This window comes from Galeopterus variegatus, unplaced genomic scaffold, assembly GCF_000696425.1.
Source record: "Galeopterus variegatus unplaced genomic scaffold, G_variegatus-3.0.2 Scaffold1624, whole genome shotgun sequence".
Classification (NCBI taxonomy): Eukaryota; Metazoa; Chordata; class Mammalia; order Dermoptera; family Cynocephalidae; genus Galeopterus; species Galeopterus variegatus.
The window spans coordinates 228,819-245,415 of NW_007727735.1; the positions used below are offsets into that span (position 1 = coordinate 228,819).

At 34.2% G+C, this 16,597-nt stretch overlaps 1 protein-coding gene across 1 annotated transcript in view; it reads left to right on the forward strand.

Annotated features, from left to right (window-relative positions):
- DCAF13 (DDB1 and CUL4 associated factor 13) overlaps positions 1-16,597 on the forward strand; it is a 28,583-nt gene that overhangs the window by 8,625 nt on the left and 3,361 nt on the right. Inside the window, exons 4-8 of the mRNA XM_008578050.1 lie at positions 3,690-3,779; positions 4,702-4,857; positions 8,302-8,379; positions 10,060-10,142; positions 14,708-14,872. Of these exons, the coding sequence (XP_008576272.1) occupies positions 3,690-3,779; positions 4,702-4,857; positions 8,302-8,379; positions 10,060-10,142; positions 14,708-14,872 (572 nt within the window). The remainder of the gene's footprint in view (positions 1-3,689; positions 3,780-4,701; positions 4,858-8,301; positions 8,380-10,059; positions 10,143-14,707; positions 14,873-16,597) is intronic.

The window sequence follows — 16,597 nt, forward strand, 5'->3', positions numbered from 1 at the left end:
ATCCCCTTACTGGTCATCTTTTAAAACAAACAAACAAAAAGCAAGTTGAATTGGATATAAAACCCATGTTGCAGCCTAGGTTGCGGGGTGCAAAAGCCAGATTGCAAGGGAATAATAAAAGGAAAAGATGACTTCTGGGAAACGTGATAGCTACCTTTAAATATTTGAAAGAGTGTCATGTGAAAGAGGAAGTAGACTTATTTGTTGCTCCATAGAGGAGCATTAGGAATGGGTGTTATTGTTAGAAGATTTGTTTTTGGTGTAAGAAAAAAGTTATTTGCTGTCAAAAGCCAGAATAGACTACCTTGCAAAGTATTCAGCTTTTCACAAGAAGGGTGTGGACAAGCTGCATGACCCTGTATACTATATGTTGTAGAAGGAATTAGGTGGGAAGTTGGAACAGATGGCAACTAAGACTTCTTCCATTTGACTGTTTTTCTGAATGTTTGATTAATATTCCAGGCAGAGGATTTACTGTATGTTTTTTAATGCTTAAAATGAGTAAAGGCTGATTTGCAGCATTATTCAGAATAGCTGAGATACAGAATCAACCTACGTATCCATCAGTAGATGAATGGATAAAGAAAATGTGGTCTGTAGGACATGATGGAATATTATTCAGCCCTCAAAAAGAAGGGAATCCTGTCATTTGCAGCAACACGGATGGAGCTAGAGGACATTATGCTAAGTAAAATAAGCCAGGCACAGGAAGACAAATACCTCATGATCTGACTTACATATGGAATATAAAAAAAGTTGAACTCATAGAAACAGAGAGTAGAATGGTGGTTACCAGGGACTTTGGGGGAGAGTGATGAGGGAGATGGTCATCAAAGGATACAAAATTTCAGTTAGATAAGAGGAATAAGGTCAAAAAATCTATTGTACAACTTGGTTGTTATAGTTAACAGTAATATACTACATTCTTGAAAATTGCTAAGAGTAGATTTTAAATGTTCTCGCCACACAAAAAAAAATAGGTATTTGAGGTAATGGCTGTGTTAATTAACTAGATTTATTCATTCCACAATGTATATATATATATATATATATATATTATAATGTATTATGCACTATAAATATATACAATTTATGTTTGTTGATTTTAAAAAATAATTGAAATTTTAAAAAATGAATAAAGGCTGAAAATGTTTCTTATTCACCACTTATTTCTCCCCTTTTTTCAGATTAAAAAAAATTTTTTTTTAATTGACATGTAATAATTGTACACATTTTTGTAACACCAAGGTCAAGGGCTCGGATCCCCATACCAGCCAGCCACCAAAAAAAAAAAAAAATTGTATAAATGTATGGAGTACAGAATAATATCTCCATACATGTATACACTATGTAGTGATCAAATCATGCTAATTAGCATATCCACCACCACTAACGCTTGTCATTTCTTTGTGATGAGAACATTTGAAGTTCTCTCTTCTAGCCATTTGAAAATATACAGTAAATTATTGTTAATTACAGACACATAGCACTACTATCAAATATAGAACTTATTCTTCCTATCTAGCTGTAATTCTGTATCCGCTATCTAACCTCTCTCCCTTTCTCCCCTACCCCCTCCTTCCCAGACTCTAGTAACTGCAGTTCTACACTCTACTTCTTTTTTTTTTTTTTTTTTTTTTTTTTTTTTTTTTTTTTTCACACTCTACTTCTATGAGCTCAGTTTTTTTAGCTCCCACATGAGTGAGAACATGCAGTATTTTATCTTTCTGTGCTTGACTTATCTCACTTAATATGTCTTCCTAGCTCATCCATGTTGTTGCAAATGACATGATTTTATTTATTTTTTTTATGGCTGAGTAGTATTCCATTATGTATACACCACATTTTCTTTATCAGTTCATCTGTCAGTGGACACTTAGGTTGATTACATATCTTGGCTTTGTAAATAATGCTGTAATAGACAGGGGGGTGTAGGTATCACTTTGGTATAGTGATTTCCTTTTCTTTGGATTAATACCCAGTAGTGGGATTGCTGGATCACATGGTAGTTCTGTTTTAGATTTTTGAGTAGCTTCCATACTGTGTTCCATAATGGCTTTACTAATTTACATTCCCACCAACAGTGTATAAGAGTTCCCTTTTTTCCACATTCTCACCATTTTCAGATATTTTTAAGTAATGTTTGTTTTGTCTGCAACAAGAAACATGTGAAAACCACATGCTGGCATAATTTTAGCACTTAATGTTTAAAAAAAATTTAGTACACAATATTGCAAAAGATAAACCTTTATTTCCTAAGTTTTATAGTATCCAAGACATCCCAATTTGTAATACCAACAAGAGTTTCTTCAGCTTACCCAGCCTGGAAATGAGATATTGTTCTAGTCAGACACATACATATTCTTGTTTGACTACTCATTTCTATAAAATGTTATTAAACTTTTCTCAGTATTGATGGTCTGCTGAGCTTGTACTCAATAGACTGTGTAGAGCAGCTCAGTCATTTGCGAGGAAGTTCAGTATTGAGCTTGCAAACACTATTTATCATAAGCTTGGTTGAAAAGAAACTGTCTTCAGAAAGGATGTGTTCAAGGACACAGTTTATTATGTTTTCTGTGAATGCTAAAATATTCCATTGGGTCAAGCTAGATCAGCCAAGACCTAGGTTCCCAGGTGACATCTTACTGGCTCCCTGTAGAATTAGGTTTCGAGAGCTGAGTTTGGTATGGGGGCCAAGAGCTCAGATTCAGAGTTGTTAATAAGATATAGCCCTATTAATACTTTTTGTCTATTATAAGAATGTTGCTAGGATTCTGTTCCTTAGCATCCTTAACAAAAAAAGTTCCTGTCTGATCTTACCACCAAAACTCTCTCCTAATCACTTACTGTCCTGATCACATATGCACTGTGAAATGTTCTGCAGGAAATGTTTCCTTTTTTGAATTTGCTATAAGAAAAGAGCTAAATTCATACTCTTCTCATAGATAAATACATAACTTTGTTAACATTTTTATTAAAAAGTCGATATAGATTGTATATAATATAGAAATGTAAACTTTAATTAAAAACTAGCAGTTTAGTATATTTACAGTTGTGCAGTATCACATATATGATGGTACTTCAGAACGTTCATAGAAAAGTAGAATTAAAAGATCATATGAATCTTTCCATTCTTTTTAAAGTACTCTCATAATTATTTCATGTTTTCAACCCCCAAACACATTATACATTCTGTTTAGCAGCTTATTTTACCTAGTATCTTGAACATACCTGCCACATACCGAAGTCTAAATTACCATGTATGTTGCTTCACCTTGATTTGGGCTAGTGTACCCACAGTTCTACTCACCATTGGTTTTTCACTATCCATGCAACTGTTAGCACAGTGAAAAGAAAAACTATATCTTTACTACTAACTATGAAAATAGTTTTGACTTTGTAGACCCTGAAAAGTTCTCAGGGTCCTCTGTCATATTTATGACCTGCCTTTCTTCTGTTCTTGTTCTTCTTTTGTTCCACTCATATGATTTTATTTTTAATTTGTGTACTTTATGTATTTGTCACAAATCTACTATAACAAGGTGGGATATTAAATACATCAATAAATATGATATTGGAAGAATATAGTATTTTTTTTAAATGAGCTGCTTATAGTATGATATGTGTTGGTAAGTTTTAATTTATAACTGTTGTTCATTATCATCATACTAACAAACAAATATTTCTAGGTTGGTGATGACAAAACTGTGAAGCAGTGGAAAATGGATGGACCAGGCTATGGAGAAGAGGAAGAGCCATTGCATACAATATTAGGAAAGGTACAAAAATAAATTGACTCATACTTTGTCTATTAAAATTCTTTTCTTTTACTTAAAATTATTTCATAGTTATAATTTCAAAAAGAAAAAAAAAGATGTAAATAAGAAATGAGAGACTTTAGGCTAAGATAATTGACCTATTTTAAGCATTTGAACAGTTTTTTGGTGTTCATCGTGGTAGGGTTTGATTTCTGTTTTTTAGCTAGAGGATGCAGTGAAACATTTCCTATAGCAAGGCCATGGAGGAAAATCTGTGAGGTAGAAGGTCAGGAAAAATAATTCTTCAGCTTCTTTATAGTTTATATTATCACGGATTTTACACAAAACTCAGAATTTCTTACTTGAAAGAATCCATTGGAAATTCATTAGGAAATGGAGAAAAGTAGTAATATGATGCTTATATAAATCTTATTTACATTTCTTACAAATTATTCTGTAATTTTGTTATAACTTAAGAACATTTTTAAAAACATTTCAGAAAACATTTGGCCTACGAATGTTTTATAGTATTGGTATTTTTATATTGCACAGACAAAATTCTGAAATTAGATTTAATCTTTAAACTAAACATACACATTTTAAAAATCACATCATTTTAGTATTATGGTTAGTATATATTTAGGTTCTGCTTCAAGTTTCAAGAAGTTTTAAATGTTCTTAAAGGGACATGGGGTTGGGGTGTGAATTTGAGATGGGGATAATTCATAGTTGGTAACAAGTTAGTAATTCTTAAAACAAAATTCTTGTAAATTCTCTTGTCTATGGTATAATTTTCCCCTTTAAGGGCTTAAAAGAAGTTTATTTGTGAACAGACATTTTCTCCAAAAAATGAGAGTGTGGATAAATATGTTTAAAATATTCTGGAAATGTTCAATAGTAATGGAAAAAAAATGTATCTGTAACAACCTCTTTGCTTTTTAAGACAGTATATACCGGAATTGATCATCACTGGAAAGAAGCTATTTTTGCCACATGTGGACAGCAAGTTGACATTTGGGATGAACAAAGAACTAATCCTATATGTTCAATGACCTGGGGATTTGACAGTATAAGTAGTGTTAAATTTAACCCAATTGAGGTAATGTTTCTTTTTAAAATATGTTCACTTATTGTTTCTTTATTATTTTTTTTTAATAATTTCAACTCTGTTTAGGAAACTTTTGAATGTGTGTATAAGAATTTTCTGAATTTTAATAGTATTCTGTCATTTGGTCAATTTTCCAGATTATATCTGAGTTCTGATCCCTGTGGTCAAATCTCAACATGTGTTCTTGCAGTTTAGTCCCAGATACTAGTGGTAAACATCATTAGAGGAGGGGTGCATGCATGTGCTCATGGGGGTGAAATCCAAGCAGAATACTGTATTGCTTAACTTTAGTTTTACTCTTGCCTTTAACACTCATGTTCCACAGATTATATCTTTATACCTTTAAGAGAATGTTAATTTTTCTTAACTCTACCCTGTTGGAGGTCAGAAGAAGTAGCACTGAGCATTGTTTTCTCTATTTGTAAATGATGAGGTTACCAATGCTTTGTAATAACGTGCATGATTATTATTGTACTGCATGGTAAATAGTTGCAATTATATTTTTCTTTGATCATAGTCTGAATTGTGATTCCTAGTTCCTTCCAGATTTAAGGTAAGAGTTGGAGATTAGTCTCTACATATTGTCTTTTTAGGTCTGAATTTAGCAGTGGAGGCTGCCCTGAAGGCTGAGCTAGCCCTTGGACTCCACACCTTTCCCTGAACTTTTTTTGAATACTTAACAGTATGTGAATTCATTGTCTAGAAGACTCAGTAGAGATGCAAAGAGGAAATCACTGCATGTATAAGCTGACTTTAAAAGTTATCAGGAGGCTACCATGTGAGGTGGTGTAAGAGAAAATCCTGATATGTGAGCTTTATACTCTCAGAAACCTGAGCTTTATACTCTCAGAAACCTAAGCTGGTAAGGAAAGGTTGAGTCAAAGTAGCAGGGTATAAAAATTGTTTTACAATGTTTTGGAACATGAGATGCTTCAGTGCAATGTGAGTTTAGCCTTCAGATAATGCTGAGAAGTCAGTCAGTCGGAGGACACCCTTCTTGCCTTCAATACATGCCTACATACACACTTCTGGGAGAGGCTACAGGTCTAGAACGGGTTGGCAAAGTACAGTCTGTGAGTTAAATGTAGCCCACTGCCTGTTTTTTATAAATAAAGTTTTGCTAGAACACAGCCTTGCTGTCTTGCTTCCATATTGTCTGTAGCTGTTTTGTGCTATAATGGCAGGGTTGAGTAATCACCATGGAGACCATATGGCCCACAAAGCCTAGAATACTTACTCTCTGGAGCATTACAGAAGAAGTTTGCTGATCTCTGGTCTTAGAGTATCTATTTTTACTGTATCTACCTCACTCCATCCTCCATCTTACTTCCCTGCGTTCCTCTTGGTTGTAGAAGTGAGGTATGGCAGGGAGGGGCCAGCGAGCTTTGCAAAGCCAAGGCCTGGGTGACACTGAGCAGAAGCACAAACTACAAACAAAAGCAAACAGAAGCAGTCTGTAAACACAACCTTCAGAACATTTTATGTCCTACTTAGTGTGGAGCTAAGCTGGAACTGTGTTTCCTGCCAACTTGTCTTTGCATTGACCGTATACAAGTGAAAATTCTTCTCCATATATGTTTCTTCATTTTAAAAATGAGATTAAATATATCTCCCAGTGTATTTCATATTTTTGTTGTGAGTGTAAATGTGATAATATATGTGAACATTTTTTAAAAGTGCTTCCCAAATTCAAGATGATGATGGTTATTAATATTAAAAAAAAAAACCAACCCCCCCCCAAAAAAAAACCCAGTGAGATATTGATTCCTACTTTTTTTTTAAGGAGCAAACAAAATCTTTTCTTCTGTATTTTGATGAACACCTGTGTGAGAAGAGGTAATTGTCAGTTCTAAAATCATAATTATTAGTGATGACCCAGTGACCATGTTTTTCCAGCTTGCCTGTATAGCAGCTCTGTTTGTTCAGCTGTAGTGTTTGTTTTTTTTTTTTTTTTTTTTTTGGTTTTTTTTTAGTTATAGAACTCATTTACATAACCAGCTTTATTTGTTTAGTTACATGCAGATTAATACTATGAACTGACTTAGTGGTAAAAGCAAATGGTATGCATGTCTTTTGTCCTGTATTGAACTTAATGGAAAGGGCATGTTGCTGTGAACAAATGGAGTGTACAGAATTTATCTCCTCTAATCATTAATAATTAATTTTCTTTTAAAATGTTGAAGCCTAGAATTCTGGTAGAGCCAAAAGTTTATGCTGAGCATTATCACATTTTACAGTATGAAAGTTGGCTTTTGGTTTAGGTTGAATTTTTACTCTGCTTGCTGAGATCAAAATCTTTGTTTTTAAATATGGAACCTGGTCAGACCTTGAGGTAACATAATGAGAAGCCAAGACGGGTTGAGAGGCATCACTAGAGGAAGTCTCAAAGAGGGAGCGATTAAGACAAGAGACTTTCAGAAGGGATTGAGAAGAGATCGTGATTGTAACCATAGCTTTATGATGTTTTATTTGAACTATGTACACACAGTAGTAGCAGTTAGCTGGCCACGCAGCGATTTAGTAAATAATTCTTCTTGTCCCTCCTGTACTCGCAATAGGAAATAATGGTAGGCAGAAGCCAAGAGTTGTGAGTATCAGGAACCATGAGTGAGGAGGAATGATACTGCTGCAGCTGGTGGGATTCAGGGCCCCACTGGATGGTAGAGGACTTATTTTCACTTAATTCCAAGGGTTATTTAAATCCCTTGCATGTTTATAACTGATTTACAAATAAATTAAATATTTGAAACATCTTAAAACAGTTGGACATAGGACAGGACTGATTTATACAGAGAGTTAACAAACCTAAGGAAATGTTTAACTACTAATAAAGCAATAAATTTATGTAATTAGGAAATATTGTCATACAAATATTAACTTTTAAATAACACTATCTAATGCTGCCCATTTGCAGTAAAATTGGCATATTCCACATTGCAGTGTATTTTGGTGCAACACTTTGGAAAATTATTAGCCCTAAGTATAAGAAGCCATAAAGTCGCTTTTGATTCAGTACACTTTTACCCTTTTTTTACTTTTCACTCAGCACACTCCTGAAATTTTATCCTAAGGAAATAACTTAAAAGAAGAGCTAAATGCGTGAAAATGTTTATTGAAGTGTTATTTATAATAGTGAAAAACAGGAAACAAGTCTAAGTTGAAGAATGGGTAAATAAAATAGTTTGTGTTATAAATTAGAATACGGTATTATCTGCACTCTATCATCACTGGCATCTAAAATATATCATGGCTATTTAACAATGAAAATACTTCACTTAGGTTACTGAGATTATGGATGATTTATTGTACTCTCTTAAAACTTTGTGTTTTAATATAAATATTAAGAGTAATTCAATCATCTATCTGTTCACTGAATGGGCATGGTTTGCTGCCAAGCCTGGCTTTTAACTGGTGCTTGTTAACGCTTATTTTTAGACATTTCTCTTGGGAAGTTGTGCTTCTGATAGGAATATAGTACTATATGATATGAGGCAAGCTACTCCTCTGAAAAAGGTGAGTTTCAATTTTGTCTTTTGCTTTATACAGTAGTAATGCATTCCTCTGCAAATTAAGTGACTGAAGACATGGAACAAATGTTTTTCCCATATTAGATTTTTTTTTCTTAGGGCGTTTCTTAGAACCCAAAGTAATGAGAATGGCTTTCTCTCAGCTGCCCATTACTTTTTAGAGACCCTTAAATTTCTACTGGGTATTGTATCCCAGCTGTTTTTGTGTCTTCCACGAAGCCAGTACATTTTAGGTACCTAATTAGTACTTACTGAATTGAAAGTTCTTAAATTTTTTTTTGAGTTCTTAAAGGTATTGTATCCCATTACTTGACAGTGTATTAACAGAGTAATAATACCTCAGTATCATACAACACATTTTATTATAGAAAGTTATAGAACTCATTTACATAACCAGCTTTATTTGTTTAGTTACATGCAGATGGGTACTAGTTTAACTTTTTTTTAGACTATAGCAGTTGTGAGCGCACAGGAAGGGTGAGACATCTGTCATGTGCCACGAGTCCACTGTCATAGTCCACATATAAAAGAAATGCTTTTAATCTTGCTTTTGTTGTTCCTAAGTCATTTTTATAATGTGTAGTAAACTCAGAAATATTAGTAGAGTACATTCATTGAAGTTTGAAATCGATAAATATGATAATCTTTCCAAAGTACCACTTTAATTATTTCACCCATTCATGTGATATAGTGAGAAGATCCTGCATGAACTTTGGTATTAAACTTTAAGCAAGTAACTTAATCTGTGTTTCTCCTATAAAATGTTTTTAATAACTGTCTTGCAATACATTGGTAAGAATAAAACCATGATACTTTAAGCATTTAGCAGAATGCTGATATGAAGTACTAGTTTAATAAATGGTCATTTCTGCCCTTTCCAAGAAAACTGTAGCCTGCCTTTCAAGGCCCTCCAAACTCTGGTCCCAATATGCAATTCATTTACTTATTTGTTTCAATTAGTAAGGTAACGTTTAATTGGGGTTTGTCACATGCAGGTCACTTTGATAGATGGAGGGATTATTAGATGTTGCTACTTTCTGTTGTTTTCTTCATTCTGTCTACTAGATTATCAATGTTTCTTCTATCTTTTCTCTCCTAGATGTTGTAGTTAGGGGTTGTACTCTCCCACCACATGTAGTTGTGGAAATGTGAGGGGAGTATTAGTGGGTAGGTGCCAGAGAGGCTAAATATCCTACAATGGATAGTCACACACAACAAAAGATTATCCTACCCAAAATGCCAGGAGTGGTCCTGTTGAGCAACATTATAAACTATTGGTCCTTCACAGATTGGTTCAAATCATGCTTGTCCTTTAAAACATTTCTTCTGTATTTAACCCTAAACTTGCCATTAATTTTGCCCCTAATTTGATACTTAGTCACTTATTGCTTTATTGTTTGTATTTTAACTTTTCTTATGTCTCATTGAGGTGAAGGGACCAGGTATTAAACATTTTTCTGTTTTTCATATTTGCCACTCTGTATATTCAGGAAACAGCTATTGTTGATTTTCCATTGTACTGAGTTGAGTACTATGCACATAATAGGTGCTTACTAAATATTTGCTTAATTAATGAAAAATAAGGAAAGGAAATGAAGTGGGAAATTTATCCACTTTAGAGGTAATTAATTTCATGGTAATGGATAGTATATTCTTCCATTTGCAGGTCATCTTAGATATGAGAACAAATACAATCTGCTGGAACCCTATGGAAGCGTTCATTTTTACTGCAGCAAATGAAGATTACAAGTAAGTTTTCCTGTTTTAAAAACTTATTTCTATTACTGCAGCAAATGAAGATTACAAGTAAGTTTTCCTGTTTTAAAAACTTATTTCTATTAGGAATGGCTCAGTTGTGTAAGTCTTACTAATGAAATATGTTTCACTAGGTAAGTATACCTTCATATATAAATTAGAATAAGTTTCCCAAATTGGAGAAGAGCTTCTTAAAGTCTCAGTTTGCAGAATGATGTAGACCAGGGACAATAAACAATAACCTATGGGCCAAATCCTTTCTGCTGCCTATTCTTATAAAGTTTTATTGGGATATGGCTACTCCCATTTATTTATGTACACTATTGGATATGGCTGCTTTTGTGCTGTAATGCCTGAGTTGAATAGTTGCAACGGAGACCTTATGGCCCACTTGGCTGAAAATGTTTACTATCAGGTCCTTTACATAAGGAGTTAGCTGATCTGTGATGTAGGCCATATACATATGCCATACATGTTCTAATAGGAATGAAAATATCTGCGTATAATATTTGTAGCTCCTCAAGTAATGTTATCAGCTATCACTATTATTTCAGCAGAACAAAAGGAAAATTGTAGTTTAAATTCTTAGCCTAATATTTGCAGATATATTATTCTGTGACTCCACATAAAGTTGCCTCAGTAAGCCATATTCTTGACCTAGATGGAATTTTATGATGAAGCATTTCACATTGGCTCTCTTATTTTATCTTTTCAGTATCCTCATAAGGTGGGTGGGGCATGTATGTTATCTCCCTTTTAGGATACTGAAGCAGGGAGATTAATCTCCCAGTTAGGAAAGAGTGTCTTATTCATCTTTTAAAATCCAAAACATTTATTTGTTTTATTTTTTTAATTTATTATTATTTTTTTACATTCTAAGATGTTGCGGAGCAGTGAGGAGGCAGGGGGAAGGGGAAGGTGATAAGGTGGGAGGAAGAGGAATGAAGGGGCCTGGTTGAGGCCCGTGGCACCCCCCCTCATTCTGGCAGGGGAGCCCACGGGGCTTCTGGTGGCAGCTTGATCGTGGCTGGGCTGGATGTTGACTTGGGGGGTGGAGTGGTACATGGCTGAGGCCCTCGGCCCCCTACCACTCTGGCTCAGGAGCCTGGGGCACTTCCAGTGGTGACTCGGTGGTCATCACTGGGCTGGATGCGATGTCAGGGGGAGTGGTGGAGGCCCTCGGGGCCCCCGCACCCTAGCTCAGGAGCCTGGGGCACTTCCAGCAACAGCCTGGTGGTCATCACCAGGCTTAATCCAAAACATTTATTATGGTGCTGTGCATATGGTAGATTCTTAATATTTGTTTTTTTGAGAACGTGGAAGTTCGTTGGTGGGTTGAATGTTCAATCTTCTGTATTTTAAGTTTTATGTTCTATTATATATGTCCGAAAGCATAAATAGTAATGTTAGCTCTTAAATAGGATTTATTACATGATGTTTTAGTGGTAGCAACTAAAAGCATCTCTTATGACTTTCTGTACTAAAAAGAAGCTCGGTTGGAATCTCATTAACTAGCAATACCAAAACACATTAATTGAAGCCCTTTTTGCCTTTATGATGTTTTGAAATTAAATGGTATTGTTCCAGTTAAAAGCAATAAAAGACAAGAGTAGTACAGCATTATTGTGACCAAACTTATTAAGGTTTCTAAAGTACATTCTAATCAGTTGTTTTGGCAAGATACCTTTTTTCCAGAGTGTCCTTGGAATTTCTCATTTCTTGCTTTGGGAAGAATTACATATGTATGGCACCTGAAAGAAAGAGCATATCCCTTATAAGAAATGACTGTTGGAGTACCATACTTGCTCTTATTTGAAAGTGATCTTGCTTTGGAATCCCTTTTTTGTATTCGTAAATTTTTTTTTCTTTTATTGCTCTTTAAATATTCTAATTATTCCAAATTAGAAACCCAAGTTCAAGTCCAGGCCAGCCAGTAGTTACTGTAGAAAGTTGGGCAAGTCATTTAAACTGTGTGTCTTAGTTTCATCATCTATACCATTAGAGGGTTAGATGATTCCCAGACAATTTTGTAACTTGGAACTTTGTTTATTTAAACATTTTTCCATCCAAATGGATTGATTTACTTGGAAGTTGAATAAATTCTTATCCTCTTTCTGATACAGAAATAAAACAATTTACCTTAAAAAACAACTTGCTACAATAAAACAAACCTGGTTGAGAACCATTGCTCTAGGCATGGAGTATAAAGCAGTTGTCAGTTCAGAGATTTAACCTTAAATATGAGTATGACCTTGGCTGACAATCCTGTAGTATGTTAGCAGATTTTAAAAAGAACAGTGATTTGTGTTGTGATGAGAGCTGCATGATATTTGGGAGATTTTGTCATTAGTGTCAGTGACTTTTCATGATAATGGTATTAAAAAAATATCCTATCCTTTTGAAGTGTTAGGTTTGTTAAATATTTTGTATTGAAGTAATTTTAGGCTTACTGAAAAGTTGCAAAAATATTACCTGTCACCAACTTTCACTAATATTAATGTCTTTGCATAATCATAGTACATTTAACAAAACCAACAAAGTAACATTGGTATACAATACTAATAACTACCAACAGATTTTATTCCATACCAGTTTTTCCACCATATTCTTTTTCTGTTCTAGGATCCAATGCAGGATCCCATGTTGCATTTAATTGTCATGTCTCCTTAGTCTGCTCAGTCTGTGACTGTTCCACAGTTTTTCTACTCTTTTGTAACTTTATGAACTTAAACTTAGTTCAGACAAATTGCCATAGATTGGGTGGCTTAAGCAACAAACATTTATTTCTTACAGTTCTGGAGGCTGGAAGTCCAAGATAAGGGTGCCAGCATGGTCAGTTTTGGTGAGGGTCTCTTCCAGGCTGTAAACAGCCAAATTCTTGTGTCCTCACAGGGCTGGCTAGCTCTCTGGCCTCTTCTTATAAGGGCACTGATTCCCATTCATTAGAGCTCCACCCTCATGACCTAATTACCCACCAAAGGCCCTACTTCACAATATCATCACATTGGGGATTAGACTTCAACAGGTGAATTCTGAGGAGACAGAAACATTTCGTCCATACACCTTAGTACTTTTGAAGAGGACTTACTTGTCAGTTATTTTGTAGATTTCCCTTAATTTGGGTTTAGCTGATGTTTTGTCATTATTAGATTGAGGTTATGCATTTTTGGCAAGAATACCACAAAACTGATGTGCCCTTCTCACTGTATCATGGTGGTGGGAGAGAGGTACATTGGTACATGGTCTCTTACTCTGGTAATGCTAACCGTGATCACTTGGTTAAGGTGGTGTCTGCCAGGTTTCTCCAGTATAGAGTTACTGTTTTTCCCTTTCATAAGTATTACATCTCTTTGGGGAAACACTTTGAAACTAGATAGATACCATTTTTCTCCTCAAACTTCAACTCACAAATCTTAGCATCTTGAAGTACTTTGATATTAGGATCTTGGTCCCAATAATGCTGTATTACTCTTGTCTGTTGTCCATGTTGGCTCATTTGAAGCACTATTCTTTTAGCTTTTGTTTAAGAATGTTTAAATCTTGAAACTCATAAAGTCATTATTTTTACCAATTGTGCATAAAGTATTGTTTTCTAATTTTGATACACCCTTTGAAAAGCTGTGCTCACACATATATCACAGACAGGTGTGTAAATTAGTGCAACTTTGTTAGAAGTGATTTGGCAACTCAAATCAAGCCTTAATAATCTTACTAGTAGGAACCTGACCAGATTTAATTGAATCTGTTCCATTCAATAACAGATTAAATGTCAAAAATTAAAATATTGAGATTTCATTTAAGCATTATTTATAATAAAAAGTTGGGAACTATAAAAAACGGGGAAATAAATTATTTTAACTCATTAACTTTTATTAAAGCATAATTGATTATACATATTTGTGGGGTACAGAGTTGAACATCAATACCTGTGTACAGTGCGTGATGATTAAACCAGGATAATTAGCATGTTCAGCATTACAAGTATAGTCCATTCCTTGTGTCTATTAACCAATTTCTTGCTAACCCCTCTCTCCTTCCTCCTTTCCCACCTTTAGTGACCATAGTTTTAACTCACATTTAAATATACAGCCATTAAAATCTTTTCAAAGATTATTTAACGATATGGATAAATGCTGATAATATGCTACATGAGCTGTCAGAATACAGTTTTATATGGTATTATCTCAGTTTTATTAAAAGTATGTATTTAAATAGTATGGTGAAAAAATATTTTTTAATTATACTGTACTGACTTTCTCTGGGTGGTGGAATTAAAGGTAATTTTTGTATTCTTTGTACTCTTGAAATTTCCACTTTTCTACAATGGGATTTCCATTTATAAGGAGAAAAAGTATTTTTTTGTGTGTGTGTGTATAATTGTAATCTTAAGGAATAATAGAAACTGTTCATATTCCCTTCCCTGCCTGTGTACAGAATTGTGGTGTTTATCTAGATGTGCATTATTTAGCTAATGGGTCTTATTTTCACTAGTGTCTTTTAGTACTGCATATGGCTTCTTTCTAGAAATATATATCAAATATTTAAAAATTATTTTACAGCTTATATACTTTTGATATGCGTGCATTGGACACTCCTGTAATGGTTCACATGGATCATGTATCTGCAGTGCTTGATGTGGATTACTCTCCCACGGGGAAAGAGTTTGTGTCTGCTAGTTTTGATAAATCTATTCGAATCTTTCCAGTGGACAAAAGTCGAAGCAGGTATGTAACTCCCAGCCAGCAATTTTTTTGTTTGATTTTTCTTTGTCCTGATCATCATTTATCTTTTCTGAGAAGACGGCTGGTTATGTGTATATGATGGAGGCTCATACCCACGTATTGTGACTTGAGTACTGACTTCTACTGTATCATTTATGGGCAGTGCATTAGCCTACCAGGTGGTTTCTTGCATGGAACAGGGTATTACCTTTATATAATTTGTTGGTATGAAATCTCAATGTTTGCCTTACAGCAAGGCCTTTTTATTTTAGAATTTTTTTTAATGTTTTATAATAAACTTTATAAAATTTTTAACTTGATAGTGACTATGTATATAAAGAATTTAAATTTTTAAAATGTATTTATCTTCTAACAGTATAAACTTTCAGTGAACTTTATAAATCTAGCATATGGGTGACCATAAACATGTCTAGAAGTTCAGAACTCTACATAGTTTACCATGAAGGATTCTAAGTTGGTTGAATTACTAAACATTGGATTTGACTGGTCTGCTACATGAACAGGTTATTTTTAATGGTTGTGGAAGCCTGATTGGATTTCCTTACATTTACACTCACTGCTTTGGGAAAAAAAAAAAAAGGGCCTTTTAAGTATGTAGAGATCATAAGAAATGAACCTTATAAAAGCATAACATGGGGAGGGGGAGAAAAAGCAGTCTGTCTTATATAGTTTTCATTTTAGCAGGACGTTTTTCTAACCATCCTCCCCCTCTTAAAAATTTCTTGTGGTTTATCTAACTGTTTAAAACATTTGTCAGAAACAGTGTAAAAGACTAGTTTTGTGAGTATACTTTAGAGATTTTTTTTTCATGGGTATGAATTATATTTGATGTAGTCATCTTGAATAGGTTTTCTTTTACTGTGCATAGTTTATTGAGTTTTTTCTTTTCTCTTGCGTAGTGTGCATTTTGAATCATTTAATCCAGGTATAGAAAATTTATTTCTCCAGAAGTCTGATATTTTTTTCTGACCTTGTCTTTTACTTACTTTTTAATGCTCTTCTTAACACTTCCCAATATAGTATCTTCTGTGAATTCATTTAGCATGTTTCATAGCCTTTCCAAGTAGGTATGATTTTGACATTTTCATTTATTAAATGATTCATACCTCAACTTATCAGACACCTCAATAGTCCCCTCTTTCTTTTTACACATGTAAATCATCAACTCTCACTTCAATTAATTAAGTTTTTTAAACAACTTGACCAAAACAAAAATTAGATATTAGGATCAACATATCAGGATGTGCTCTTTGAATGCCATTGCATTTATTTTATTTTCTGGCAAAATGAAAAAAAGAAGTATGGTTGTTGACATAAATTGATTGGGGGTGGGGAAGGGGGCTTAGTAAGAGCAAGACATTTCTTATTGATACGGTTACTTCAGCTTCAACATTTTATTTTATTTGTATTTTATATTTTAAGTTATTTGTGTACTTTTCTGTACATCTGGTTTTGCTTAATTTATATTTACTTCTCTGACTAGATAGGAAGTTCTCTGAGGACAGGAATGTTTTTTAAATTCCCCAGTGCTTAACATAGAACCTTGTTAGTTGGATTCAATAAAAAATACATTGAAATGAATCTGAATTTTCCTTTTATATTCCCTTGAGACTCAAAAATGGCATCTTGGGGGCCGGCCCGGTGGCGCACTGGATAGTGCGCCGCTTGGGAAGCGCGGCAGCGCTCCCGTCCGAGGGTTCGGATCCC